The following is a 17,387-nucleotide window of genomic DNA, read 5'->3' on the forward strand; positions in this document are numbered from 1 at the left end:
CCATATGTGGTCTGTTGGATTAAAAACAAAAAATAAATAAATAAATAAAATAAAATTTTTTGGGGGGAAATCTTTAGAGTTTGGTTACTACAGCTTCTGCATTTACCACGTGATGTATTCAGACCCCAAACTCCATTTTTATCCTTCTGCAAAATCACTGGAAAATAGTTCATCCATCCTTCAGCTGATCCATCCATTTATTGGTCTTTCCATCCATCGGTCTAACAGCCCAGCCATCCATCCATCCATGCATCCTCCTGTCAGTCAATCAGTCAGTCAATCAATCAATTCAATCATCTTTCTATCCGTCAGCCGATCCATCCATTTATCTTTCGATCCAGCCGTCTGTCAGCCAGTCCGTTCGTCCATCCACCCGTCTGCTAGCTGATCCCTCCATCCATGCATCCGTCAGTGAATCAGTCAGTCAATCCACCCATCTTTCTATCTGTCAGCTGATCAGTCCATTCGTCCATCCATCAGTCTGTCAGCCAGTCTGCCTGTCATTCCATTCGTCTGTCAGCGAATGAGTCATGTTCAGTTCATCCATCCGGCCATCCATCCATCCATCCATCCATCCATCCATCAGGCCATCCATCTTTCCTCTTAATCGCTGGTTGTCACGTCTGCTAAACTGAGGGTTTTCTGAAGTTATTAGAGAACATTAAATTACTTCAAAGTACTATAATATCATTTAGTGTTGGCTGTGGCTGGCTTTGTGTTCCTTGAGGAGTTCTTTTTTTTTTTTTTTTTCCTGAGTTTTGCAGTTTACAATGCTAGGTACAGGCTCTAGTTAGTACAATTTGCAGTCTTTGGCTGATTTGGTCCATTCCGCACCAAACTGCAACAAAAAACACACCCTACTTCCGGCAGCAATACAATACTTTTCTGGAGCTGAAATATATGCATCTCACCATTATTTGAGAGCCTGAACTTCGTAGATATACATAGGATAATCTGAGATGGACAGAACAAAGTCCTTGAGGAGTTCTAGAACAGTTTTTGAGTTACCAGGGTGCTCTGACCTGCAGATTTGACCTTCTATTTCATTACTTTCCCATCTGCCATCACGGTCTCTGTTTAATACAGGGGTAAGCAAGCAAAAAGAAATGTAACCGCAGGTGTTATGGGTTTTTGAGATCAGCCATCATCTTGGCTTGTGGGTTCACCTACTATAAACCTGTTGAAGTAAGCATTTTGTATTTATTTAACAATCACGAAGGTTTAAAAATGTCTCTGTACCGACAGGCGCAACAAAATTAAAATCAGAGAATTGGGAACAAACAAGTGAACAGTCTGTACTTGCTCAGGGAAGGCAAGAGAAGAGACTTAATCACCTAAAAATGATAAAGCATACCTGCGAGGGTGAGCTGAGCATAAATTCCTCTCGTGGATAAGTGGTTTATAACCTCAGTCAAGCTGCGGAAAGGTTGACATGCTTTCAAACTGTAAGCTGTAATTTTGGTATGCCGCCAGCCTGCATTAGCAGCAGTTTGTGTCAGATGTGTATCAGACGTACGTGACTCGTGTGTTTCTCAGTGTGAGTCAGCCACAGAATGGCTGAGGAGAAAAATGTCGCATCACTTTGAGTCGTATTTATTTTCCTCTCTTCAAGAGGAGTGATTATTACCAGAGACACTATAAGCAAGAAACATGACGCCTAAAGAGTAGACTAGAAATCTATTGGAGAACTCAGCAGCAGGAAAGTTGGTGGTAGAAGGATAACTTTCAAATAAAGAAGCAAAAGCTTTTTAAAACCTTATTTTTGGGCAAAGACGTTACTTTCATAGCAGAAATAATTAAAGAAAGATCTCTAATTTTAATATTTTCTCTATTAAATTCGAATTGCATTGCATTTACCAGATGCACAATACACCTCATTTATGCATATTTAATGTAATGTCCCTGAGCTGCAGAAATTGTTATATATCACAGCAGTCCTACCTCTATAACAGACAAAGCTTTGTTTTTAGTGGGTTATCAGCTCACGTTAGACGCCCAGGAAGAATGAAATTGTGGGCAGATGAGAGCTTTTCCTTTTGATACTTGGCGTTCTTTGTACGAGTCAAGGACGGGCTTTTCTTCTTTAACAGGTGTGAGTTCAGAGAGATTTTGAGTGTGGAGCCAGCAAGGCCACCCTCGGGGCACTGATGTTCAAGCTCATGTTTGCTGTGTGGCTAGAACTTGTAAGACAAGAGCACCTGACAGGATTACATTGATTCATTGTAGGTTACACTGAGAAGTGTGATGCATAGCAACAGGATTTGGAATTGGCTGAATATTAAAGGCTGGGTTTTCCATAAAGGTTGAATTTGGAAGTATATATAAAAGAGCAGACTTCTTCGGGTTGTTCCACTCTAGTAGAGGTGTGGTGTCTTAAAGGTGCGCTTTATTTGTTGTGCGAGGGTTCGTTACAGGACTAAATAAATAAAGGGTCTTTAGATATCTGAGTTATTCTTGTACATCTAAATTTGTGTTGATTTGTTGCCAATGCTTGTGACAAACAACGTACCACAAAATTAACATTTTATAGCTTAATTGTTGCGACAAACCTGCTGTTTGCACCTGCTTGTGCACATGTTTCAACCTGCCTGTGAATTTGCAGTTGGCCTGCTCGTTTTTTTTGTTTACACAACAGAGAGACCGTGACTCGTATTTGTAATCAGTACGTTTAACGGAGTTTTGTTTGCCTTTTAGCTTCTTATTAGGATTTAAGCTTATCAGCTAGTGCTCATTTATTTATACAAAAGAATCCACCTGGATAACATCAATCTCTTTCCTAGTTTGTGGCTGCGGTGCAATTTCTTTTCTAATGTGTCATATTATCTGAGGTCTAGCACTCCATAGCTACACTAGAGGCCAGGCTGAAACGGTTAGAGATGAGGTTTCAGGTTTCAACACTTCCAACTCCTCCCAGGTCTTCCAGTACACTGAAGCATAAAAGGAAAAAAAAAAATCTCAGTTAATTAGCTGCTGTTTGCATTTCTATTGACTCACTCGAGTTGGTTTCCACCCAAAAATGCAAAGTATGCGCCCTTTACCTGCCTCTCCAGTCTGAGGCCTTCACAGCACGATAAAACTCTGTTACAACCCCAGCTCACTAGGTTCAGAAGCAAAAAGTTAACCAACCACAAGGAAAGAGGTTTAGACTGAGTCGTTTATTTAATGGATTTTATTAGTAGTCACGTAAAAGGGAACCAGAAGCGTGGAGCAGGAGTCTGCTGCTCAAGCCAAGCACCAGATAAGTAAAACAAAAGGTGATTACTAATGGAAGAGTCTTAGCTAACGTGTGCTGTTGTCATTAAGAATAATAATTTTAAAAAAGGAAATCCACTGGCCCACCTACTAAAACAAAAATGACATAGGAAGTAGCCTTCCTAACAGACAGCACTTTGTGTTTGTCACACTACAGTGAAAAAAGGATGGCATCCTCATTGAAGTCTTTTACATTCAGAGACTGATTGCAGGTATTTGTGGTGACCAAGAGGTTACTTAGAGCTTGCGGGTGTTGCGCACTCAACCCTGGGCTGCAACTTTCAGTCACAAGGCAATTGCACAGGACACCTGTCTCCAAACAAACAGGGTCTGAGTCGGAGTGTAATCCCTCTGTAATCCCCCTTCGCACAGGTTTGCAGATAAGTGCCAACAATAATAATAATAATTATAAAGTACCTCTTTCCAATGGGAGACTCAACCTAACTGGTTGCCAACTGGTTGTATTCTGGGACCAGACCGATTAAGTATGGCCGCAGGCGGGCATTGCAAACAGTTCCAAGTGGAGCGACCCATGTCCATAACTGCTCTGCTTTTAAAAGTACTTTATAAATAAACATCAATAAAAGTGTGAATATAACACTTGTAGTGAATAATGTTTCTGCCTCTGCCATTCTTCTGAATGTCTGCACCTCCACTCATTGCAACGCTGACCTTTACACATCGACTTCCACAGTAGCACATCTCAGCTGCTGTACCTTAACTACTTCCTCAGTCTGTGTGCTGCGTCCTGTGCGTGCTGCTGTAGTCAGTTGGAGTCATCAGACACGAGCTGAAGCCGATGCAGCCCTTCTGAACCCCGCTGTAGGACCCTCTTATCTTTCCTTGAAAAAAATCCCCAGATATTCTCTAGGGATCCAGGGAATTCCCGCAAATGTCTCTGGGCCTCATTCTGGATCAGTGCATGAAGGCCTGGCTCCGTCTGAAACAGACACTCTTTTAATGTCGCCTGTAATGTATAACAGACATGAGACAGTCAGAATGATTCACTGTTCTTCTCCTCATCTTAATGTCAGTCACAGGAAATTCGTGCCTGCATGAATGCAGCCTGATTATTGCATATGCGCGCACCACGACACACACACACACACACACGCACACACATGCACGCACGCACACTGAAAGCTGAAACTTTATGGCTCAAATGGTTTCAAGGCCCGAGGGTCTGTGCTGGAGAAACAAGAACACAGATCTGTTCACTCAATGTTAAGTGCATATTTAAATGAGCTAGTCATTGGAGTAAAAATAGGGAAAATTATGCACTTTTAAAATATACTAGTAATTATCATGCATAAACTCTAGACTTCAGTAACAGGCTTTCATCCACAGTCCACACACATTTGGGCAAAATATGTGAAAGCTCTGGCATACATTCCTGTCATTTAGAAGACGGGGCAACACAAAGCCCTTTGTTACTTAAAAGCAGCTACATTTTTTTTTATGTCTCCACATATTCAGAAGTTGTTTCCTTCTGCAGGAAATCATTTATAGTCAACAAACTTCTCAGTAACAGGCACTCTGGTTGACCTGCTAAATTTCGAGGAAATATGAGCTACTTATGGGAATCATTGAGGCAATGGTAAAGTAAAAAATTTTCAAATTGCTGCTTAAAGAGTTAATTAAATTTCCTTTTTTTCTGGCTTGTTTATCCAGTGTGCAAAGCCCTGACCTCAGAAAAACCAGATAAAGGGGCATCCAAAATAACACTTTGTCTTTGCTTTATTTTTCAAATTCATTGTCTGACTTGTGAGTTTTGCAGTCATTGTGGCTGCTTTGGTTTCTCTCTGACTGCAACCGTAGAGATGAGAGGGCTTGATTTAAGTCTCCTTAAGTTGGCATTTTAGTTTAGACGTCCACTGTAGTTCATAAACTTGTGAGTGCAGTAATGCATTGCGACATTGATGGGCCATTAAAATCCCAAGTTTCTACATGAGAAACCGGGACTGTTGTGGAGAGCCGCACCATTGAGCTTATGAAGAGCTAAAATTGAAAAGACCGAGCAGAGTTGTGTTGAGATTAATGGTGCAGTTCTCCAGTCCACAACTTAAGTGCAGTATAGCAAAATCAGTACTTGTCTGTCTTGTGTGTCTGTGCATGCAACAGAGGATAATGTCACCATAGCCTGCAACAAACCTGAGTACTAATTCATCGAAGGCCAAGATGGGCTGGTGATGAGCAGCCCTAAATGGGTGAATAGCACTACAGGCCAGAGGGAAAAAAACATTTACCTTTGATTTTAGGGTAAACTTTAACGTTGAAATGTCTCCATTCCTCCAGGTGTTTGTGGTTTGTTCTGAGGTCTTTGTCTTCTTAACCACAGCTGATGAATCAGTTCATAAAAGCTGTTAACCTGAGTGCAACCCCTGTTTTTTTTTTTTTTTTTCTTTTTCTTTTGGTCCCCCCCCCCCATAAGATGTGGCTTCACACAGACACACACTGTGCCACGTTGCCAGGTCTGACAAATGGCAGCAATTAGAAGTCTTTTTAATCCACCTCACAGTTTTATGAGTGACTTTGTAGTCATGCTGTGATTCTTAATGTGGAGGTTGTGCGTTTGAACCTTTCTTGTGATTTTTTTGGGTCGTTTTTAAGCTGTATTTTAAAGTGTGAAGACTTGTCTTCAGTCTTTTATCAGCAAGATTGTCAGATATGTTTTCTTTGCTTCTTAAAAGAAAAAGAGAACATTTCTTAATTTATCCTCACTTAAGAAAATCCTGAAGTGCTGGCGGTGGAAAATAGTTTCATACTTGGCACAGCACGAACTCTATGGTTTCTGGTTCAACAGTTGCACAAACTCCAAGGATAAACATGCCATGATGGTAAAGAAAGCGTGTGATAGCGATACATCTGATAGCAAGCCAACGCTCTCCACTTCACAGGAAAACCACACATACAGTCAGAACACATCGACAGAAGCTCTGGGCTTTGTGGACACATTGACACTGACACTAGCACGTGTTTGTCCTCCCTCCTTCTTTCGTTTTGGAAAAAAAAATCTTTGTTGCTATGTTTTGTAAAGAAAAGATTTGACTTAAAGAAAATGTTTTGATACAAAATAAATCTGCGCTGAATCCTGTGGAGAGATGTGATTGTTTTTGCTGTAAATATTACAGGCGTACAGCAAAGCAGGGGAAAGTGGGGTGTGGGAGAGAAACACCTTTGAGTGTGTTCGACTGCAGTAAATGTCTTGAAGAGTTTCAGTTTGACATGTGTGTGAACTTGCTATTGTTCAGGAAATGACAGCTTTGCAATCCAGCCTGGTTCTGTTCAGCATCAACTTGTAGATCTAAACGTGTGTTTAAAAACCCGCTGATCCTGGACTCCTACCAGGTGCAGACCTTCAGTCACCGTTTCTGTCTCAACACATTAGAACAGTTCCTTCTCGAGATGGATGCTTTAATTCCCTGACTTTCTTGGCTAAGATAGGCAGGTTGAAAAAAGGCAGGACGGAGACACACTTATGAGATTAAGTACAGCTCTGTGCAAATGTTTTAACCACTTGAGATGTTTGCATTCTTATCCCTCATGCTACAACATCAAGGGAGCATCTGATCGTCTAGAATTCATCATGAGAATGAGCCCACGCTTACAGCCAGAGTCGTCTTCTTCAGTTTTATTTAGTTTATGTAGCTCCAGTTTACAACAACAATCACCTTAAGGTATTTTTTATTGCAGTGCATGGACTCCAGAGTATTAGACAGAAAATCCCAACAAGTAAGCAAACACTTGGTAACAGTGGGAAGGAAAAACTCTATTTTAACAGGAAGAAACCACCAGCAGAATCAGACTCGGAGAGATGCAGCCATGTGCTGTGACCCCGTGGGGGTTAATGACATGTTGTGGTGGCATTTAAATGCATCTCCTCCCAGCAGCCTGAGCCTGTAGCAGCTCAAATGAGTTCAGGATCACCCGATCCAGTCGTAACTTATAAGCATTATCAGATGAAATGAAAATTATAAATGGACCGGTACTCGTATAGGGCCTTTCTACTCAGTTTGAGCACTTATGAAAACCATTAGCTTTTTCACCCGTAGGTTTATGAACATTATACTTACTTTCTGTGTCGCTTTTTCTCTGCAGGGTGCTGGTCAGGAGAAGCTGGGCATCTACATCAAGTCTGTTGTCAAAGGCGGAGCAGCTGATATGGTCAGTACAAAAACTACGACGGAAGACGTGAAAGAATCAGGATGTGATCATTATGTGTGAGTGTGCGTCTGTTTGTGTTTATACAGGATGGTCGTTTGGCGGCAGGTGACCAGTTGTTGAGTGTTGATGGGCGGAGTCTAGTCGGCCTTTCGCAAGAAAGGTGAGAAACTGATACAACAACATCTTTTAATCCACAGAAATAATTTGGGAAATCCTGAGCACACACGAGCAAATTATAATTACAATTTTATGACATCCGATGATGATTCACCCCAAAGAAGCAGCAGGGTGTAAATAGTGTTTTTCTTTTGATATATTTAACCACCTACCGCGCTGTAGTGACGCATTTATGGTCACGAGATGATGAAACTGACATTTAATGCTATTTTAAGAGCAGAAAACATTCAGTGACAGGTCAGCATGATAATTTACTTTTCAGAAGACCGCATCTCGGAGACCTCAGGGGTTAAGACATCCTGAGGTCGTTGCATCCCGTTGGTCCTTGTAAACACACTGATTTTCCAGCACGTCTGGAACATGCAGCTCGAGCAGAAAAAGGCCATGTGTGTGTCTGTGTGTGTGTTTTGGAAACAGCACCAGAGCACGCGGTGGCTAACGCCCCACTCAGATTAATCCTGTTATTCTTCTTGCTTGACATGCACAGGCTTGATTTTTAGTGTTATTACCTGGAGTGTGACAATCCAGAGTCAAACTGGATTTACAGATAATTAAATTAATTGCTTTAGCATGCAGGTAGCAGCTAAAGCAATCAACTTATTTTTCTAAATTTCGAGTTTTTGCCATGGTATCATAGCGTGGTAATCTTAACTCCCAGCAAGTAGAGATTAAGTGATTTTTACCCTTTCTGTCAGACATAGATGTGTATGTAAAGCTGTGATGTTTCCAAATATGGATTTGGAGCCTGTTTTCTCCTCAGCGTCACGGAGCTGATGTTACATTCCCAGAATCACTTCCAGTCATACACTCATGGCTCATTAACTTCTGCCCTACAACTATTTATAGGATTAGGTTAAAGCTCCATACACAGGGACATGTAACAGATAATAGCAGGCATCCTGAGTGACACATCAGCATTGGAGCCAAAGTTGGAATGAAGTGTGTCTCTGGTAGTGACAAATATAATCCCTGCCTCCTCTGGTTCATAATAAAGGCAGTTTGGCATACGGACAGACGTTTTACCCGTTCTTCCCGTTCCCAGCTGTGCTTTCAGGGGCTGCAGAGCTGTCCAGACTTCCCATTAAAAATTTATTTATTTGAACAACAAAAACAATGTGCTCGACCAACAAGCATCAGGAGGCCCTGGTGCATAAGCTTATTAAAACCATTATGTCTACATGATATGAAATTTGTGTTTTAGTGAAGTTCTTAAATCTGTCCCTGACAATAACCCTCCATAATTTATTAATAAAAACCCCCCAAATAACACTAAAACTAATTAAAACTAGGCGTTTTTAAACAAAAACATCAACATTTCAGGAACTTTTCAGGCAAAACATGAAACACCTTGTGAGAATTTGCTCCTTTTTAACAAACTTTAATAATATTTGAAACAATATTGACAATGAAGCTGAAAGAAATTGGTACCAAATTAAAATTATCTTTTATTTTAGAATAATTTAGAATAAACCTCTATAGCTCCACCTGGGTGTTAGACACAAGCTTGTCTGTCGACACGTTCTTTTACCAAAAAAGGTACTTTGATTTTTTTTTATTTTTTCCAGTCGTGTCCTCATCCCGTGTTAGTACCTCATCGCTCTGTGGTCTCAGTCTTATACAATCACATTCTTTTCTTTATGTGTCATATCTTCACCGTGTTGCCTTACATAACCAAAATGCCTTAGACATGTTTATTTCTTACTTTTGAAGCTAAAAAAACCACCATGCCTTAAGTTAGTACAATACATTCAGATTATATTTATGACATACAAGGAAACTGCACCATAGCAACGTCAGTAACAAACTAAAAAGAGACACAGGTCAGGCCTTCTTGTCTGACATGCTTTAAATCCCTCAACTGTTTAAAGTAATCCAAAAAACACACAGCGATCAGGATAAAAGGTGATCATAAAGCAAAACTACAGCTGCGCTTTCCATGTGAACAGGTACCTAATATTAGTAAACATGTGACCACCTGCTAAACTGCCACTAAATAAGCCAAAAAAAACATAATCTCAAGTCACACAGTTGAAGTTTGTCTAAGAAAAAACAGTCAGTTAAATTTAAATTCATGTATACATCTTAATTCATCTGATGGCGGTATGAATCACCACAGATGCAGATTATGAATTCCCGTTTGCCTCCTAAAATGTTGTAGTGTTGTATTTCTACCCTATTGTTTAATTAGGAAACTCTTAGACAGCCACAACTGCGACTCCACACTGGGCTAAGTTTGTCCCAGAGAGTGGGGCTGTGGAGGGGCTGCAAAGAAACTGGGCTCAGTGTGTCCCTCTCTAATGTGTGCTCCCCCCTCCCCCCTCTCGTTCAGGGCGGCAGAGCTGATGACGAGGACGGGCTCAGTCGTCACTCTGGAGGTCGCCAAGCAGGGAGCCATTTACCACGGACTGGCCACGCTCCTCAACCAGCCGAGCCCAATGATGCCAAGAGGTGAGCGCACACACGAGAAGCAGGATTTTATTCATGACTAAAGTTCTGGTGTAAGGTTCTCGATGTAATTTTGGAAGCCCTGATGATTTGTGGAAATCTTTGTGACTTATTGATAACTTTGATGGCTTATTAATCACATTTTAAGTCAACTGAGAATTCATTTTGAATTCTGCTTAGTTGAAGACAATTTCAGTCATTATTCGTACAGACAGATGTAAAAACTTGTCTTGGGTTCAACCTTTTCCACATGCATGCTGATATTTCTCTAATTTCGGTATAAATGTAATATTTTTGATTTTGGGGATTTTTGGGGAAAATACTTTTTTCTGAATAAATACAAAAATTGTTTTTTCTTTTTTTAGGATTGATAGTAAGACACAAATGAACAGCAATAAAATGGTTAGGAGTTTTAAAAATAATGAAGCCATTTTTCTACCTTTGTTACAGTTCATTAACTCAATCAACAACGCTCAGAGGCATTTAAAAACAGCCATAAACATGGCTCTCTAAAGTATTTAAAAGTGGTAATGAATGAACTATTGTTAGTCCCACTGAAGGGGTGTGCCAGTAATTTTGGTGTTGTGGATGATGGAAGAGAAGCAGGCTTGTCCAGACAGTGTGTCCTTGTTGTCTCTGCAGCACAGTAAAAATCCTGCTAGCAGACTGGAGGATATAATGAGAGCTTGTGGCCAGAGCCAGCTGTGTGTGTGTGCAGACACACATGCATGGCAGAGTTGTCTGGCTCTGCGCTGGTCTTTGTCTGCTGGAGCGTTGACCCCAGATTCATTAAGGAAGCGTTCTGGCCGGGCCAGTCTGTGGTCCACGATGACGATAAAGGGGTGTTTCTCCCAAATTCCCTCGACCGCAGAGTCTTGCACCGCTGACAGAGACGTTTAACAAGCAGACGTCGAAGGACGGTCTTTAGTTACAGGAAACTGGACAAGCTGAGCAGGAGTGTAGATTCTCACAGAACGATGACATGAAGCCAGAAGAAGAAACAAATTGGTAGCTGTGCTGTATGGATTTTATATGAACCTATATTTAAAACACACTTAAATGCGTTTAAATTAGCTTCAGTCACAATTACAGACGCCCCGGCAGGAGATCAGCACTTTGATGTGTGTTTAAAACTGTCTGAGACGACAAACGACTCCAAAGAGGTGAAATCAGTTGGGCCCAAACAGAAGCTCGACTAGAACAAATGCTGACAATCTGCAGCAACACAAAGAATCACTTTTTTTTTTAAACTGTTTTCCTCTGCTCCTGTTTCTTCTTTCACCTCCAGCGTCAGACCGAGGCCGTGAGAAGAACGGGAAAATGCGACCAAAGAGTGAAGGCTTCGAGCTGTACAACAGCTCAGTGCAGAACGGCTCTCCGGAGAGCCCGCAGCCCGGCTGGGACTCTTACCCCGAACCAAAGAAGATGAGCGGAGAAGACCGGCTCCTCAAGAACCGAGCCGACCATCGCTCCAGCCCCAACGTAGCCAGTAAGACCCGCTGCTTATTAATTATTTATTACAGTGTCATTTTAATTATTCCTATTGTTCCGCCACAAATATAAGGTGAACTTTCACTTTCGTTCTGTGCAGAATAATGAAACCATTCCTACTTATTTGGTTTACAGACTGTATATTTAAGAAGGATGTACTCACTGTGATGTCACGCATTGTTTTAAAGCCTTTAGTTGGCCATGTTTGCTGTCACAGTGTTGTCTGTTTTGGAATCGGACGTGGTCATATTTGGTTAAGAAGTTGGGCTGCTACCAACGATAGCAAGCTTTTCATGTGCACATGGATACCTAATAAAGTTAGTTTTATTTATATAGCACATTTAAAACTTGCTAAAGTCTCCAAAAAACCTAGCTTGAATTGTTGCAGGTAAAGCCGAGTGCACGATTTCGGCACCCACCTGACACTCAAAGCAGCCACATCACTAATAATACATAACTAAGCTTTAATACAGTTTAAACAGATGAAGTAGATTAAAAAATTATCACTGCCTTTACTATGTTTGAAATCTTCTTTTCATGGTATTTCACATCCCAACAAATTAAATGTAATTTATTTATGCTACAAGCTGGGAATTTCCTGTTACAGCATGTAAAATATCTAACATGACCTGTAACAAAGTAGTCTAAAAGGCAAAAGGTCAGTACCATAAATTAGAATATGAAACAGAAACCAAATGGCTCAATTAATTAAGAGGAGGGCATAAAATCTTTCTGGAAATCATTCATAGTTCAATTATAATGAAAAAAAAATAAAACAATTGATCCATCTGATCCATCTCTGGTCAACAACGTTTGGCATGGGCAGTAAAGGAAATAGGAAAAAAAATAAAACCACCCTCATGTTATTCTGTAGCTGCTCCACCCTGATTTAGAAACACAGTGGCAGCCAGTTTTCCTGCTGCTGCAAAAATATTTATTTTCAGAAGATAAGAAAATATTTTCAGCAACCATTTTCATTCTTCTGTTCCTCAGTAATTGTGTATTGCTGAGACTTTTTTTGTTTTTTTGTTACTGCACTAAAGCAACGGTTTCTCCTTCCTCTGCTTCAGATCAGGGCCAGAGTCCTGCAAACAAATCAGTGTACCCCGGAGGACCTGGCACCAAGATCACCTCTGTCTCCACCGGGAACCTGTGTGCAGACGTAAGTAGCCGTCAGACTGAATCCTTACCCTTATGGGAAATGTAACAGCAGAGTGACACAACACTCGAGGACACTCAGTATCTTGAGCAGAGATGAGAAATCATTTATCAGGTTTATGGCTTAGTCTTGTTTATTCCTGGAAAACCATCTCAAAATATTTTTTTTCTTTTCACACGCTTGTCTTTTGTTCCTCAGGATGAGCCCTCCCCTCCCCGTCCAGAGGCCTACCCCATCCCAACTCAGACATATCCCAGGGAGTACTTCACCATCCCAGCCTCCAAGAGCCAGGATCGGGTGGTGGGACCAGGGCAGCAGGGGCCCCCACCACACTGGCAGGGTATGGAGGACAGAGATCGCCTCCCCATGGGTGATAACATCCACAACAACAGCATGCAGGTACAGAAGCTTAAGCTTGTTTTTCTGGGCGTTACAATGCTCTATGAGACCCAAAAAGATTAGGAAAAGTTTTATTTTTCATCACTGTGTTTTTCCAAATCACATTTTGGTGACACGGAAATGTTTGAAGCCATCAGCTTGATGGTGTTGACGAGCCAATCATCATCTTCCTCTCCATCCTTTTCTGGCTGTGAGCTCCTCTCACCTTTGTCCTCCCAGTTTTGAGCATCGTTTGTTCCATCTCTTATGAGTCACCGTGGTTATAGCTGCGTATGTAAAGGCTCAAAAGGCTTCACAGGCATGAAAAACATATTTAAACGTTAGAAATACAAAGAAATACAAAGCAATTTAAGATAACATAATAAAACAGACAAACTAAAGCCTACATAATAACCTCTAAGATAAACTTGGGAATATAATAAGTAGGTGATTGAGGTGATATTGATTATTTGTGTTTCCTCCTCCTGTCTCCTTTTATAACGCATACTTTTCCTCATCTCATATTTAATGTTTTGATCGCTTTGCAGCGGATTAATCACTCTCAGGAGGACTTGTATCCGCCACCAGGAAGCATGAGGCCAGATGAGCGAATGCAGCCACACTACCAGCACCGCGACCTGGACTACCCACACAGAGATCTCGAATACCAGAGAGGTCCACCTGGAGGTAAGAAGGAAAACCTGACTTCAGATCGGATCAGAGAGGATGACAGAAAAAGCACCGCTGCACCTGTTAGTGTGTTCACTACTAGATTATAGAGCAGCTTAAAGGCTGTCAGCATCCAAATGTCCCTCAAATTTGATTATCCTTCATGATTACATAAAAACACACAAATCATGATATTAAATTCAAAGACCAGAGCAAAGATAATTTGCAAAAGCGTAGCAAATCAGACATGCTGTCATTTATGACATTCATCAGATGAAAACAACAAATTATATTTAATATTATTTCAATTTAAATGAAATAAAGGAAAAATCTGACGTTTTGAACTGCAGATGCCAACCCAGGGAAAAAACTACATAGTTTTACCATCAACAAGCCTCCATCTTTCTTCAGAAAGCTGATTAGTATTAGTAGTAGTATTAGTATTAATGTGCCAACATTAGTGATAAAATTCCTTACTAGGCTAAGCTCTGTGTTTTGGGGCAGAGGTGTACTGGTTTTTCATGGAATAATGAATGCAAGTTTAAAGGCTGGGAAACTGTGCGGTTGGTGTCCCTGGTCAAGCAGGTGACCATGTTTTTCTTTGTGTCTGCCGGTGTTGCAGGGCCCGACCACTGGGCTCCACAGCCACAGGTGTCCTCCTCTCTGGAGTCATCAACATCAAGCCAGGAGCATCTCAACTTCTCCGCGTCCTCCTCTTCTTCGAACAAGACCCAGAACCAGAAGACCGGCCCGGGCCGATGGAAGACACCCAACGCCCCTCACGCCGTGCCGCCGCATTCGGCACAGCCGCCATCTCGGTCTGACCTGCCCCTCCTCCTCCTCCACCTCCAGCAGCTTACCCCGAACCCTACGACCCACAGTCGGACCTACCGCTTCCGCCACCTCCAGCTGCTATCAACCCAGTAACGGCTCAGCAAGCTGCTGACCGCAAGAAGAGAGAGGAGCAGCAGCGCTGGTATGAGAAGGAGAAGGCTCGGCTTGAGGAAGAGAGGTGGGCTTGCCTTGTTTTGTTTATTGTGTTGCATCACCAGAAATGTGAGCAAAAAAAGCATCTTTATTATTTACTATGTTCCATCCAGCTTGCTATTTATTATTTGTGAGGCAAGATATAGACAAGCATTTATGCTTTAAAAATAAAATGCATATAAAGTAATGTATTTAACTCTTCAACCTGTTGTTTAGTCTTTGCTGATACAGAGATTGCTATATCATCAGCATACGCTCTACTTCTTTACATTTGGAGTAAACCTCTGCACCCTTCTGTCTAGTTAAGCGATGCTTCAGTAGGCGGTATGTCTTAATGTGCCCTCGTTGTACGTAACCTTGAATGTGGAATACTTTGCAGAAAGATCTAAACTAAATATGATCTTAAAAGTGGAATGCATTAGTGTTTGTTTGTATATAATAATGTATATTCTGCCTTTTGTTTTATGCTTGTTGCATTATAAGATCTTGGCCAAGTCACCCTTTTAAATGGGACTTTCTCTTAAGGCAAAAGAGTATCAGTACAGGATGCCCATTTTTCAATTTAAAAAAACAAGGTGATGTCCTACTGCTACATCTATGCATCTGATTTTGAGTATTAATGATGATGATGATGATATTGATGCATTTCCAGGGAGAGGAAGAGGAGGGAGCAGGAGAGAAAGTTGGGTCAGATCCGGGCCAACCCTGTCATGCCCGTCCAGCCTCACAACGGAGGAGCCATGCCTCCTCCTCACCACCAGCCCCCTGTGGCCTCCATGGCTCCACCCCAGCCTTACCACCCCCCACAGCCTCAGCCTCCTCCACCCAGACCAGAGAAGCTGGCCAGTCTGCCGCGGTCTGCTGTACCTCCTCCTGCTAGTGCCTCCAACCCTGCTGGTAACAAGACATTTATTAGTTACTTCTTGTTTAAACAAATAATCCAGTCTTGTCTCTGTAATAACTAGTATTCAACATACCTGCAGGCATGGACACAGTGATCAGGGAGCTGCTTCCACAGCAGCAGCCGCGAACCATCGAGAGGCGAGACCTGCAGTACATCACCATCAGCAAGGAGGAGCTGACGTCCAGCGACAGTCTGTCTCCAGATCCTTGGAAGAGAGATGCCCGAGAGAAAGCCGAGAAACAGCAGCAGCTTCACATCGTGGATCTGCTGGACAAGGAAATCCAGGAGCTGCAGGTACTTTTGTTCACAACAGTGGGAGGAGCGATTTGAAATCAGAGATCATGTTTTAGAAGGAAGCAGAATTAATGTGATCGACTTGACATTAAAAGGATATTGTGGAAGAGTATGACCAAAACTGCTGTTATTTTATCTTAAGATCAGTCAAAAGAAAGTAATTAGGTCAGATATTGTTGGAAATGGTTTCCCAGATATCGATATCAGGTGGTAGGTGCAGGGTGTAAATGTTGTATCGCACAAAAGTGTAAAACATATGATTATTAGAGAGGTAATATATCTCACACTCTTTCCACTCCTGCATGGATGCATGGATAGAGCAGGGTTTAACCAAATCCATAAAGCTGGATTTCTGTAAAAGCTACTGGGCCCGTTCTGATTGTGCATCTGAAATCTTTGTGATGCCCATCCTACAGTATACTGTAACGCCTTTCAGATTGGCGAATGCTCCAAAGACTGATGAATACTGTACTGTTCGATATCACAAACTGCGAGGTATATTTAGATGACCTTGTGGCTTATTCCGAGACGACTTCGGTTTCTAAACATCATTTTGTTTTGCAGGCAAAGCCGGAGCGAACAGCGGAAGAAAACGACCGCCTCAGGAAGTTGATGCTGGAGTGGCAGTTCCAGAAACGACTGCAGGAGTCCAAGCAGAGCGACGACGAGGAGGACGAGGAGGATGATGAAGATGTGGACACCGTGATGATCATGCAGAGGCTGGAGGCCGAGAAAAGAGCCAGGGTAAGAAATGGAAGGAAATGACTGAGGAGGAAAAATGAGTTTTTCATTTGAAGGAAGTAGGGAAGGAGCTTTTTTTTTTTTTTTTTTTTTTTTCTTAACAAAAAGAAAAGGAGGGAGTTGAAATCGTATCGTGTGCAAAGGCTGCTTTGGCAGAAATCAAACTTTCTGACTTCTGTTTTTCGAGCGTTACTACCCATCAGCTCAGAGTTCAGGCCGAGCCGCAGGAAATCGGGCTGATGGGGGGAAAACAGAACCGCCTTTCAAATACTAGAAGGGGAAATGGCTCCCACTATGAATGTCCTGCAATGTGCATCTGCAACATGCTTCTGTCATCGCTTTGCCATGCTGAGCTGCTTAAATCTGATTGGCTGGAGGGGTGGATTGGAGGGCAGGGGGCAGCAGCGTCGTTAAAGCTGCTTTCACATCTCGTGGATGTGACTTTTATTTGGACAAACGCTGCACATGTGCAGTTTTCTCCAGGTTTCTATTGATCATTATTTTCCTACACGTGTGACATCGACGTGTTGACCACAAACAATTTGTCCCTTTTAAATTTTTTTTAATAAAATAACGTTCATTCTGTCTCTCATTGATTAAGATGCATAGTTAGAAGCTGGGTCAAAATAATTGCTGTCTATTTGTATAATAATTGCAGCGTTTTGGTTATTTAAGCACAGGTCTTGCACTACAATGGATATCAAATATCCAGTATATTTAAGGTGA

At 41.7% G+C, this 17,387-nt stretch overlaps 1 protein-coding gene across 1 annotated transcript in view; it reads left to right on the forward strand.

Moving 5' to 3' along the window:
- Positions 1-17,387, forward strand: part of afdna (afadin, adherens junction formation factor a) — a 114,906-nt gene that overhangs the window by 82,727 nt on the left and 14,792 nt on the right. The window contains 12 exon segments of the mRNA XM_025899205.1: positions 7,351-7,416; positions 7,503-7,576; positions 9,923-10,041; positions 11,327-11,527; positions 12,600-12,691; positions 12,887-13,087; positions 13,615-13,753; positions 14,358-14,561; positions 14,564-14,747; positions 15,375-15,619; positions 15,706-15,920; positions 16,485-16,664. Coding sequence (XP_025754990.1) covers positions 7,351-7,416; positions 7,503-7,576; positions 9,923-10,041; positions 11,327-11,527; positions 12,600-12,691; positions 12,887-13,087; positions 13,615-13,753; positions 14,358-14,561; positions 14,564-14,747; positions 15,375-15,619; positions 15,706-15,920; positions 16,485-16,664 — 1,920 coding nt within the window.

This window comes from Oreochromis niloticus, linkage group LG15, assembly GCF_001858045.2.
Source record: "Oreochromis niloticus isolate F11D_XX linkage group LG15, O_niloticus_UMD_NMBU, whole genome shotgun sequence".
In the NCBI taxonomy this organism is placed as follows: domain Eukaryota; kingdom Metazoa; phylum Chordata; class Actinopteri; order Cichliformes; family Cichlidae; genus Oreochromis; species Oreochromis niloticus.